This window comes from Filicampus tigris, chromosome 7 (genome assembly GCF_054856515.1).
Source record: "Filicampus tigris isolate MCC_2025a chromosome 7, RoL_Ftig_1.0, whole genome shotgun sequence".
NCBI classification, from domain to species: domain Eukaryota; kingdom Metazoa; phylum Chordata; class Actinopteri; order Syngnathiformes; family Syngnathidae; genus Filicampus; species Filicampus tigris.
Window position 1 is genome coordinate 1,852,639 of NC_141223.1, and position 13,532 is coordinate 1,866,170.

The 13,532-nt window shown below is 40.9% G+C and overlaps 2 protein-coding genes across 2 annotated transcripts in view; both read left to right on the forward strand.

The window, feature by feature from the left end:
• The first annotated feature begins 181 nt into the window (after nt 1-181).
• On the forward strand, nt 182-1,611 carry txndc17 (thioredoxin domain containing 17). Its single transcript, XM_086035739.1, has 4 exons — nt 182-508; nt 590-671; nt 1,009-1,084; nt 1,157-1,611. Exons 1-4 carry the CDS (start codon nt 364-366, stop codon nt 1,223-1,225), a joined length of 372 nt encoding a protein of 123 aa, XP_085891865.1. The 5' UTR covers nt 182-363; the 3' UTR covers nt 1,226-1,611.
• Nucleotides 1,612-3,194: 1,583 nt separating this feature from the next.
• The window catches only part of nxn (nucleoredoxin), a 35,411-nt gene continuing 25,073 nt past the window's right edge, over nt 3,195-13,532 (forward strand). The window contains exon 1 of the mRNA XM_086036548.1: nt 3,195-3,725. Coding sequence (XP_085892674.1) covers nt 3,417-3,725 — 309 coding nt within the window. The 5' untranslated portion in view covers nt 3,195-3,416. The remainder of the gene's footprint in view (nt 3,726-13,532) is intronic.

The window sequence follows — 13,532 nt, forward strand, 5'->3', positions numbered from 1 at the left end:
GCAAAATACTCTTTCAACTGTAGTACGGCAAGCCAGAGCTCCAAAATTAAAGAAACGTCTTTACAAACCTGTATATAAAGGCGTATATGACCCACTAAAGGTATTCCTTGCCTTCTTATTTTATTTTAAGATTGTAAATTTCGTTTTGACCAGGATGTTGACAGTAACCCCAACAACAAAACGGTAATGGATACATCACTACACCGGAAGTGCTTCTGTCACATTTTTCCAAGCACTGGAGAACTATAGTCGTTTTCCTACCTTGGCAAACACGACAGCAGCTGACAGCACAAGCCACAGACGCCAATTCTTCCCTTCGCTTCACTTTCGTCAAACGCAAGACTACCTTCGCCGAACCGAACCATGGCCCAGTACGAACAAGTGAATGTGCATGGTTATAGCGAATTCTGCAAAGCTGCAGAAGACAGACCTGGCAAAGATATTTTTGCTTACTTCTGTGGCGACAAAGACGAGCAGGGCAAGAGCTGGTGTCCAGACTGTGTCAAAGGTATGAATGTATTATTTTTATTATTATATTGGAATCTGGAAAAAGACTTGTTCATAACGGTTCTCCTTTTTTCCAATGCAGCTGAGCCAATTTTAAAGGGAGCAATGAGTGCACTCCCCCAGGGCTCGGTCTTCATCTACTGTCAAGTTGGTGAAAAGAAATAGTCAGTATTTATTTATTTATTTATTTTAAAGTTTACACGGGATTTTTGATATGTGTTCCTCCCTTGTATACGATTTTTAATGCAATTGGGATCGTTGTTTCTTATGTCTCCGACAGGTGATTTTTTTAGTTTATGATTTACCTGACATGTTTCGGCGAAAACTTTCACTTTCTTCAGAGTGTCACATGGGTGGTGTGTGACTCGTCTTTACATCAGCTGATAAAGACGATTCACACACCATCAACGATTCAAAGTAGGGTTTCAAGCCTGGGTTGGGATTCAGAGTAGGGTTTCAAGCGTAGGATATGAACGTTAATGCCGCTTGTTTTCTATGCAGTTGGAAGGACCCAAGCAACGAGTTCAAGAAGACGCTGAAGCTGACTGCGGTGCCCACCCTGCTGCGATACGGCACTGTAAGAAACACGCGCGCGCACACTGTAGTCACTTCTTCTTTCGTGTCTGTGTGTATGTGTGTGTATTTTCAGCCTCAGAGGTTGGTGGAGGAGGAATGTTTCAAAGAGGATCTAGTGAGGATGATGTTCACTGAAGACTGAGCGCGACAACATGTGCCTTCAGCCATTATCGAATAAACGAAGACCCACAGTAAAGCACTTCTTAATTACACGCAATCCAGTGACGATGTAACGCTTTTTTTGTAATGATCTGTGTTCGTGTCTTGTTGTCGCATTTAATAAAGTCTTGCCTGATGCAGGTATTTGTCATCACAATTTAAGAACATACATGTATCAATGGACATCAATCTGTTTTTGCGTACATTCATAATGATTAATTAATAATGAAACTAAGCGCTACAGCAACACACTTGCACACTTTCATTAAATTCCTCCAGATTAAATGCTGTATATTCATCATAGTGATTGAAATACTAAAATGTAATAAATTAAAATCTCATTAAAGAAAGATGCATTTCAAAAATGTATTTCTGTTTTCAAATGTGGCTATATGTATTTAATGTATTTGTTCGTTTTAAGTAACCTACTACGTGTAGGTTTCTTCTGTGAACACTAGATGGCGAGCTGTCGTCGTGGTATATGAGTACATTCGTGTGTTGAACAATATTGTATACTGTAATGTATTTTGTAGTTGTTTACGGCTAAAAAATACGACATAGGGGACACGAAAATAACGTTATTGCATGTTATTAAAGCTTTTAATGTAAATATCCATGGCGTGTACTGCGTGTTAGGTGCTTTCATTATGGAGCATCACGTGACAGGAAGTCTTGTGAGTGTAGATGAAGCGCGCAGACGCAGCTGTGAAGTCAAGTTATTATGGTCGATACTGCCAGTCTCGTCGATACCTTAGGAAACTCCTACATAAAAATAAAAACTTTTCTAACTAAATTGTATTAAGTGTAAATAACTAAAAAATTCAAAGATGTATTTGATATGCATGATGAAACTTGCAGCACTACATACAATCTGCCTGTGTTACTATGAATGTTATTTGTATTAATCTACCCACCATTATGAGCCCTTCAAAGTTGTAGAGTTTCAATACAGGATTAGGGTTTCAAATTAGCATTTCGAGCCTGGATTATAGTTTAAACAGGAATTCAGTTTAAAGTGAAATAATAGTGACAGTAAGTAAGTAAGTAAGTGAGTGAGTGAGTGAGTGAGCGAGTATGAGTATTTTTGCAAGTTATTATTAAAGATCGAAAACATAATCACTCGCAACAGTATCACTTTACATCTATGGACAAATTTAGAGTTTTCGATAAATGTTTTTGGAATGGGGAAGAGGCTGGAATCCCACCGACCAGCAATTTAACTTTTAGGCCAATAGTGGTTAAATTGTCACTCTTTTGAAATTTGCCACTTTCAAATAGGAAAATACCCTCGAATTAATATTTCAAGAATAACTAATGAATAAAATATCGACATTTTATCCAAGTATTGATTTTAGTATCAAAGTAACATCATTTCCTTATGGTATCGGGATAGCGACATTACAGTATCAACCCGCCTCACAAGCGCAGAAGTACAGATGAGATTACTGTATGTAACTACATTTTAAAATAATTGAGAAGTAAAATATTTAAAACACAATTTTACAAAAAAATATATCGACCTTTCAGTATGGTACGATGCTATTACAATTCAAAATACTTTGACATTTTATAATTTAATCAAGAGTATCATATTTTTGGTATGGTTTGCGATAACCACATCCCAGACTCCCACCAAAGTGCTAAAATTTTTGCTTCCAAATTTATTACAACCCCCCCCCCCCCCCGCCACACACATACGCACAAAGGGTTAAAGAATGTTTTTAAAGAAATAAAATGTTAGTAATTTGTCATGGGTATTGATTATAAAATGAACCCACACTACATTACTAGCAAGGTGTGTTACAGTCCTGTGACTGAATTTAGAAAAAAAAAGAATAATTACATTTTTAAAATGTAAAAAGATACACAAAACATTGCTCTTTACCAGGGGAATCGATTGTATTGTCATTTAAGTACGCGTGTCGGGATATCGACAGCCAGTATCGAGTCACGCCACACTGTGAGCGAGAGTGGACGCGTTTAAGTGCGGCACATTCCTGTGCACGGTACCCGCGGACGAAGATTCACAGGCGGGGGAGACACACCGCGACGCCTCGCTCGCAGGGGGCCCGGAGGAGCTCACCCCAAAAACTAAACTCACGTCGGACCGCGCGGAGCTAGGCGGGGGGAATCGTCGGCGACCTGTCCGCGGTTTGCGGGCCACGGGAGCGGAGATGTCGGAGCTTCTGCTGAGCGTGCTCGGGGAGCGGCTCGTCAACCGCGAGAAAGCCGAGGTGGACGTGCAGGCGCTGGGCGAGCGGGTGTCGCTGCTCGGCCTCTTCTTCGGCTGCGGCCTGAACGCGCCGTGCCGGCAGTTCAACGGCAGCCTGTGTGACTTCTACGGCCGCTTCAAGCAGACTTCGGAGCACCGAGACCAGTTGGAGGTGGTTTTTGTCTCGTCGGACCAGGAGCAGAAGCAGTGGCAGGACTTTCTGCAGGAGATGCCCTGGCCCGCCTTGCCATTCAAAGACAGACATAAAAAGGTAAGAATTGGAGCTTTTACATGCATGGGTGCTTTCATTTGAATATCCTAGTTGCACAAAGTCTGTTTCCCTTCCATCTAATCTTACAGAAAACTTGGGACATTTCAATTCCAAACACTTGAGAGCTCTGATTTGTTCTCACCCCCCACGCCCCAACACATTTTCTTTCGTCATGTTGTAGCCATTAATTCAACTAATAAATTACAGTAACCATTTATAATAATAGACAACACGTGATTGTTTCATCATGAAAACGCCTTCACATGTCTGCAATAGATGGTTCACGTACCAATTGCATATAAACTGTGTCCTGTAAAACGCCCAAAGGCAAAAGATGATTTGAAACAAAATATTCTAATGTATTATACAGTTTTTAATTAGCTATTACTTGTATTTCTTTCTCTCTAGAACTTTTGGGTAGCTACCCTACTGTCAGTTATTGCTTCTTTGACCTGCATACTATATACACATTTTTTTATAAGAATATAATGGATCCTCCTTTATTCCCTCACTCGAAACCTCATGCAATTACAATTTCTCTCGTTTTATTATAATGATAAAATATATAAGCAACAAACTAAACTGCCATAACAACAACAAAGAGAGAGGAAAAAAAGGAGGCCATCATATGCTCAACGCAATGAGGCCCATACAAAAAATGTTACTGTTCGTGTTTACCTTTAGGCAATTTCTAATTGAATAAAAAAATACTTCTGTAAATCCTATACTTTATTATATATAGATGCTAGTATAGACTCCCACACTAATATCAAATAAATACTTGAACTGTCCTTTTTCATATGTCAAGTGTAAGTAGAAACTGTGTATTTTCAGCTGCCCCATTATTTTTTTTTAAATGCAGATCAAAGATATGGTTTTTAGTGAAGTCTCGCTTCAGGGGTGTGACACTGCAAAGCTGTTAAGTCATTGTTGTTGTGTTGTTCGGCTCTGGAGCAGCAGCACCTCCACCACCAGCGACTTGTTATTGAATTTGTGGCAATTTCTGTGTTATCGACAGAGAAGCCATTGTGGAAGGATGTAGTCGGTCTCCTGCTGGACTCGAACAATGTCCGCTTCATACACAGCCCTAATAGTTTTTTTTCCCCTTACTTGCCTTTTGTTGTAATCAAATGCAGCAGTCAGCAATATTTCAAACATGTGGCATGTCCACAGCATGTGGTGCATCCATTTCCATCCCATCATCGGCATACATTATGCTCATTACCGGTATATTTAGAATGGATTTTAGTGTAATTCACTTGTGCTTCGTCCGTGCGATTTTTAGTTCTCACTGCAGCATTCTAGCCCACCGGTTGAGGCCACACCTTTTGATATTTATAAAAAAAAATAGGAAAAGATTTTTTTAAAAAAAACAATTTTTAATATGAAAAAAATCATTCACTTGACTTGTGTATGGGAAAAAAAATGTAAATGTTTTTTTTTGTGAAACGTAGATTTTTGTCAAAATTAGACTTTTTAAACATTTTTAAAAATTAAAATGCAATTTTTAAAAACTATTTTTAAAATATTGAAATATAATTGTCATTAAGATGACTGCGGGACAGTATCTTCTTAAGTTTTTATATACTTTTTTTCATAAACTTACAGGATTTTTCTTTTATTTCGTTAGTATAATAACATAGCTCATTTAAGCTGTGTTGCAACTGTTTCTTGTTTTAATAAAATTGTATTTATAATTTTAAGAAAGGAATAATGTTTTTGCAAGATTCTATTTTATTTTTTTTATTTTTTACTTTTTGTAAAATGCGATTTAAAAAAATAAAATAAAATACAAAAATTTTCTGTTATATTTCAGATGAAAGCATAATAATACTTTCTTCATTAAACCTACATTTTTAATTTTTTTGAATTTTTTTGTTGGTGTAACAAAGTAGTATAGTAAATTTAAAAAATAATATCGTATATATTTAAAACTGTATTCTTGTTTGTTCGTCCCAAAATTCCCATATTTGGTCATTCGAGTTCCATCCAAGATGGAAGTCTCCATTTCGGCAGTCCTCAGTTACAAGTTAGTGTAATAAAATAAAGTGTGTGCTATTAACAGAACCAGTTTGTGGTTGCTGTTGTTGACCCAATGGTCATGTGACCACCTCAGGCCTCCGGCCAGACTCTCTCTGTTTTCTTCAGCTCAGCTCCAGCGCAGCAATTTATCTTCTATTGTTTACACCACTGCCCAGCACCCCCCTTTTGGAATCTCACATTGTACCTCCTCTTTCTTCTGTGGGCCCTGCCCTAACTACAACCCCTCCACCCCCAAGGTTATCTGGGGTTATCCATCCAAGCCTTCCCACTACGGGAAACATTAGTCATTCAGCATGTTTACATGCAGTAAAGAAAACCGTACGACTGCATTAAAGCAATTGAAACCAGATTTTAAAATGTATTTCAAGTGGGACTTGCTAACATGAAATTTGCTAAGCATGTGTATGATGAATAGGTCTACAAAAAAGTTTCAAAAAGATGTGTGAAAACACACAGGCCTTTTTTTTTTTTTAAGATGCCGTATTAGCATCATTTTGGTCATTTCCAAGGGTCCTTCACAGACTGACTCATGGAAGGGGTTTTGCTATCAAATGTAAAGCATGAACAGTATATTAGAAAGATGGACGCTGCTAAATTACGAGGGATTTTTGTCATATGTAGAGCGGTGCACGGCAGTTGATTTTGACCTCTTGCCATGAAACAGGAAACTGGCTCATGAAGTGAAGACAAATAATTGAGCCCCTGAAGCCGGTTTGATTAGGCCGTAGGCAACATGAATTTCGGTAGACATATCTATCATAAGTAGGCCTACCCAAAAAAAGTCTGAAGAAGTCATGATGCAAAGCACACAGGAAGTTGGCCATTTTGACATGAAGCGTCCATTTTTGGGTCATTTTAGTCATGCCGGGGGTCCTTTCAAGCCGAACTTGTCCTAAAGGTACGGAAAGGGAGAGGGAGAGCCAGTGCTGAAATGAAGTAAAGTGAAAATACGAGAGAGGGTAAATGGGACCTGAGATTTGAAACCATTCCTAATATGTGTGTTACTCGCCAACGGACAAACTAACCTCATCTAGAAAATGGCGTTTGTTTACATTCAAGTCATCTTCAGCTCGCAGCGAGTGACGTCATGCACGCTGTGATCGAGATATTACAATGTCAGCATTTTGGCGCCTTCATATATTGACACATGTAGTGTATGTAAGAGGAAATAAAAATCTGGACCTCCTGTATGCTAAATGCAAATGTGAAAGGAGCTGTTCTTGTATCATTTAATTAGAAAATAATATTGTTTATTGAATTTTTGGCGTATTTATGTAGTCATTTTTATTATTATATGTATTGTGTTTGACCCTATTGAGGATAAATCAGAAGATGAATGCTTGATCTTATGTACACTACAACTGCACTTTGTTAATAGCTGCCACTCATTTTTTAAGTGCTCTATAAACAAAGTTGAGTTGAGTAGAGATTTTGTCTGACTGCTACCAAATTTAAACCATATATACTAATGGAGGTTGGATGTAAAATTGGGAGCGTGTTGAGTTTTTGTCATCAACAACGTTTGAGAGCTCGCCAGAAAAGATGAGACAGGCGCATTCGTTTTTTTCCTCTGAAAATTCAGCCGCCGAAATCAGTTTGATGTGCCACCATGAACTTTGGTCAACATTTTTATCATGAATAGACTCACAAAAAAGTCTCAAGAAGCTATGGTTGAAAACAAACAGGAAGTCTGCCATTTTGTTTTTCAAGCGGCCATTTTAGGTCTCTTTCAATAAGAAATCCGCCCTCAAGAGTTTGGTACCAAATTGGTACGTAACGTATGCTAGACAAAATAGCAACGATTTTGACTTAGACATAGCGGCAAAGTTTAGCAATTCATTAAGCTAACTAACTAGCGTGCGCGACGTCAGCGATGGCCAGTTGTCTGCTTGCTGCCACTGTCTTGACATGATGGATTTATTGCTGACACGATGGATTCATTGCGCTGGAGTGTCACGTGTGAATCAATTCCAAGCCGCGGCCAACGGAACGGCTGCTGCAGTTGGCGCTTTCATCCGGGCATTCAGCAGAAGAAAAGGAGCTCTTGTTCGAGTCGGGCCCGTCGGACGTCCATTGTGGGGGCGCAAGCGGGGGCCCCGCATGGTACCATCATGGGGGCTCAAGGAGGGCCAAGTGCACTGCCAGAAAAGGCAGCTGGAGCTTGTTTGTGTTATCAAAAAGCAACAAACAATCCAGCCAAAGATAATCTCATCATGGCCTTTTGCTCGGTTATTATTTTTATAATAAACACACACACACACAGTCTTGAGATTTTACACGCATTTGAATACGCATCATTGAATGCATTAGCGTTCTTAGGTGTATTTGTCAAAATACAGCAGCATTTGCAGCCGTGTTCCCCGAGATAAACTGACCCCTCTGCACCGACGAAATGTAAATGTAAATATCACTAGTGGGCATTTCTCACAGTGTGTGTATGTATGTGTGTGTCGGCCAGAGTACTCCATTCTCCGGGTTGGCCTTTAGCCAGCCAATGCCGTAAAAAGATGAAGATGCGTTAACAAGAAATCCAGTTTATTTTTCAGATGGCTGTCTAATGTGTCATTGAATGAATGCGATGGCTCCTCTAGCCAGTTAGTCATAATAACCACCACCTTGTACAATAGTAATGAACCGAATGACTACAATAACCTACAAAGGTAAAGAACAGTCCAGGTCATGCGCAAGTGCAATTTATGTGTGTGTCATATGATAAATGCAGTACTGCACAGTGCACAACCCTTGCCAGGTGTTCTTGATCATCACCAATGTGCACAAGACAATGGCTGTGAACCCTAATTCACATATAGAAAAAAAAAAACGTCACACATCAGCATACGGGTGAACGTTATCTAAGTGTTGTCATAGCTTTTTTTGCCGGTTGTTCATGAGAGTTGCCACTATGCACGATAGAAATAAACAGAAATGTACTCATCGCCAAAATAATCGGTTCGCCCAGGGCACACGCATATTCCAAATTGTTGAAGCTTCCAATTAAACATTTTAAAGCGCACTAAATGGCTGTCAAGTCCCGGGAGCCGCCCCCCCGTCGAGGCTCCTCCACCGCCCCGTCGGGGGGCTAATCGTCGCTTCGATTGGTCTTTTCTCGCCCGATCTGTTCACGCGGCGTGGTGATGTGGCGGCCATGTTGCATGAAAGGCTTTCATCAGCTTAAGCCTGTTGTAAGGAGCACCAGAGGTCTCATGCTTAGCCTCTGAGGACTCACACACGCACACGCACAATCATCTGGCCAATTAAAGATGTTGGCTCAAAAAAAGAGAGATTACACGCACACGCGTAGTTTTTTTTTTTTTACCCTGCTGAATTACATGATGACGTATTCAGTATGATCAATGGATGAATGAACTTTTGATCATGGCGCTCATTCACTGTAACCGGCGCCTTGCTCAGTTGAAATAAACACGGCAAGCCCACAAAGGCCGAGTCCACGGGACGCTTTTGCAGCTTGGTAGCTCACCTGGATGTCACTCAGCACCTGCTCACTTTGATAGCAGAGCTGTGTTGGTGGCAGCAGGTGCTCTTCTGCTCTGATGCGGACGATAACTTCTGGTGAGCGCGGCGCGGCGCGGCGCGGCGCGGCATCATCCGGCGTGCTCGTGTGTAATCACAGACAAACGCTCTCGCGCACGTGACCTGCAGGGATAAAGAGGATTAACGGGGAGAAAGCATGAAAATGTTTCATGTGACGAATGTTGGCCTTCTTCCCAATTCCATCTGTTCTGTGAAGTCAGGCAAATGTTGGCTTTTACAGGCAGTAACCCCTTGCGCACTGGCCGTCGACTACCATTTTCCTGACTTTTTACTGCTTCACCGCCCTGTGCGTAAGGACATGAGTCGACATCTGTGCACTGCTAGTACGACAGGTGAAGTGCTGGATGTTAACCTGTACAATTTTATATTGCCACGAGTAGTGGCATGCAGTTGGTTACTATTCCGCAGTTCTGCCCCACTAGTAATGGGTATCGTGGTATTAAAAAGATGACACGTCCCTGGTAAAATACTTGTTTTTTGTGATTTAAAAAAAAAAGGAATCGAATAAACTAAAAATTAGACCAAAAAAATGTTTTTACAACTCTTTCAATCGTATTGTGACTTATAACTGGCACAACTCAAAAAAAAAAAAAAATCGGTCTCTACAGTGTATTATTGTTTTCAGATGGGTAGTAAAACTTAACAACTGAGATAATATAGTTGCACACACTCTTTTATAGGGGAAGTCAACCAAAAAATGTCTTTCCAAGATGTTATATGCAGACCCACCGGTCGAAACACAGCATTCTGGTTAATATTGCAATTTTAGAATATGAGTTAAGCAGTCAAATCCACACGTTTTTGTACATCTCACGGGGCGGCCATTTTGCCACTTGCTGTCGTCTGAAAATGACATCACAGTTGCTCAGGACTCAGGTAATGACCAATCATGGCTCAGTTTCAGAAAACATCAGTCAACCCAAACATATTTTTTCCAGAATATGTTCTATGCAGACCCACTAGTTGAAACAAGGCATTCTAATTAATATTGCGTTTGTGGAATAAGAGTTAATCCACTCGTTTTTAGCCATCCCTGGGGGGCGGCCATTTTGTCACTTCTGTCGACTGAAAATGACATCACAACTGCACAGGGCTCAGGTAACGACCAATCACGGCTCACCTGTTTTCTGAAGATGAGCCATGATTGCTTGTTATCTGAGCCCTGAGCATCTGTGATGTCATTTTCAGTGGACAGGAGTGACAAAATGGCCGCCTCCCAAGATGGCTAAAAAGGGGTGCATTTTGCTGCTTAACTCATATTCCACAAAGGCAATATTAATCAGAATGCCTTGCTTCAACTAGTGGGCCTGCATAGAACATATTTTTGAAAAAATTACCGTGTGCTTGGGTTGACTTCCCCTATACATGGCTTTTCATTTGCCACCTCTGACAACAGCTAGATACTACAACACAGCAAAATCCCGCTTCATAGAGCCCGGCTCTTGGGTTGCTGCACTTTGGCAGACAGACGATGAAAAAAAGGCTTTCGGCTGGAGCAGGAGTCCTTGCATAAATTGGAATCTTTTGAGCAAAGGTGTTTTCATCGCTTCCCTTGTTGCTTCAGGTGCACAGTCCAGGAAATACATCATCATCATCAGCAGCAGCAGCAAGATGTTCTTCCTGTGGTGCAAAGTGATGGCGGAGGTTCATGAAGTCATGCTGTCATTTCCCTTAGCTAAGAGAGAGGACCATGTAGCGCAATTTGTGTTTTTTAACAAAAGCGCTACACTTTAGCCGTTGTTCTCGAGCCAAGTTAAACACAGTCGTTTGGCGGGGGCCTTTAAAGCTCAGGATGTTATTGCAGCAAAAAAAGGAGTGTGTGTTCACTTGCGTGTGTGTGCGTGTGCCGAGATTGCAGATTAGACAGCGGCAGACCGTGCGCTTTCTTGGAATATTAGCCCATGCTAACTCTCTGGCTCTAACACAAAAGTCTGCGAAACACATTTGCTCAGTTGATCTTCAATGTCCGCCATTCCGTTTTTTTCCCCTCCATTTTGGGACTTTTGGGTTGCTTTTGACTTTGAAAAGCATGTATAATATTTTTAATCCGGCGAAACTGAAAGGCAGAAGCGTCGCATGGTGTGCCACAGCTTTAGTATGATGACAAATGTCTTGTAATCTGGATCACTTTCGCAAATTCCATTCATACAGATTTGTCTTAAATTTGGTCAGTGTGACCAAAGACCAAATGGATTTACTTTTGATCTGGGTTCGGATCCAAGAACTCCGAACTTTCTGTCTGGATTAGGATGAAATTGGATCCGTAGGATTCAGAATTTGTAGCAGTGTCTGTTTTGTAGCATGAACATAACAAAGTTTAATCAAATTTGGTTGCCTGGTAGATTCAGTATGACTGAGATAATGCTAAACACTTGTCAAATACATATCGGCAAGGGAATTAAGTAATGAAAGCCTCAAAGATCTTTTGTACCACTTTCATGTATTCATTCCACATTTATAAGCACAAAGGAAAGGAAACCATGAACATTTGCATATCGAAGATGGTATCTTCATACAAGCCGGAGTGAAACACGCTGGCTTTTGTTGTTGGAGTGTTTTGGATGATAACCGGTGCGGTTCAGCGCCGTTGGCGCGCGGTCGAGCTGACGCCTGAGAGGCAACATCCTGGCATTTTGTGAGAGACGAGCAGCTGTACGCGGACGCTGGATATAATTGCCGCCGCATGCCCGTTTCGTCGACGGCGTTGGGCTGCAGCTGTCTCTTTTGTCTCTGCAAGGAATTTCAAAGTGTTGACTTGGAAATGTTTGTTTTTTTTTTTTTTTGCAAAGTCCAAGCTACATAGCGGGGTTTTTCCTTGAACGTTAAAACATTTACAATTTCCGTGTCGTGTGAGATTGAATCAGACCGTCATAATATTTGTCAATCCCCCAGAGTCATTTCTTCTTCTTCTTCCTCTTCGCGACACAAAGAGGACAGCACTAGCAAAGTGGGTCAGGTTTCTGTCTCATGCGCTGCCATTTTCACATCTCTTTTGTGTGTGTGTGTGTGTGATGGGCAGAGGCGGCGAAAGAGCAAAAAGCAGCTATTAAGCTATCCATCACCCGTTTGAAACGACCCATAAGTGAAGTATTTAGAGTTTAAATGGTGAGGCTTTGCCATAGGGAGAATTGGGGCAAAGAGCCGTTAATGTGCTTTAATTTTATAGCCGAATGATCTAGTTAAAGAACAACATCTCTTCTCTGCTCTGATTGGTCTAATGCATAAGGGGCGGAAGCAAGAAAGTCAATACAGGACGTAAATCCTGAGTTTTATTCTACTAGTCTGGATTGGGGCGGGGGGTGATGTGTGTATATATATCGTCACCGATATTATCGTCAATGTTGCTTTACGCGATGCGCAATTTTACATGGAGTATTAACACTGTCTTTAAACAAAACATGAACTGGTCCTTTGATTGGCTGCACAATAGGAGGACGTGATGAAAGTCCTCATTCGGCGAATCGGCGTGCATCAGATGACAAAGGAGGAGGAAGCGAAACGTTGTCATTCTGCGACTCAGCGGTTAAGTGTGGTTTCATGGCCGCATCCATCTTGGAAATGGCAGTTGGCTGGTTGCAATAATGGACTGCCCCAATGTGTCAAACTTTCAACTTTAGCTTGATTTAGAACATTATTCATCTGGAAGTTATGCTGAAGCTTTATTCATTCTTATACTTACCTTAAAAATGACAGAAATGGAAGTTGACTGAAGTGCTGCAAGTCTTACCTTTTGGAGTCTTTTGGTTAGTGTGCAATTGTTCATGTTTCTATTTAGTGTGAGTAGCACTCCTGAACTCTTTCTCAAAGTCAGACAAAAGCCCCCCCCAATGCTGGACCCTCATAATCCTCTTTGTGCCACTCTTTCACTTCCAGCTCTTTACCCCCATTGCTCCACTGTGTTGTCATCATTGACTCATGAGAAGCGGAGCAAATTCACTCAATGGCCTCATTTTTGGTCGTAAATATTGCAGTTCATTTATTTATAGGAGAAGTCGACCCAAACATATTTTTATCAAGAATATGTTCTATGCAGGCCCAATAGTCGATACGAGGCATTCTGATAAATATTGCGTTTGTGGAATAAGAGTTAATCCATTTGTTTTTAGTCATCTCAGGGGGGCGGCCATTTTGTCACTTCTGTCGACTGAAAATGACAACACAACTGCTCAGGTAGCGACCAATCTCGGCTTCTCTTCAGAAAACAGGTCAGCC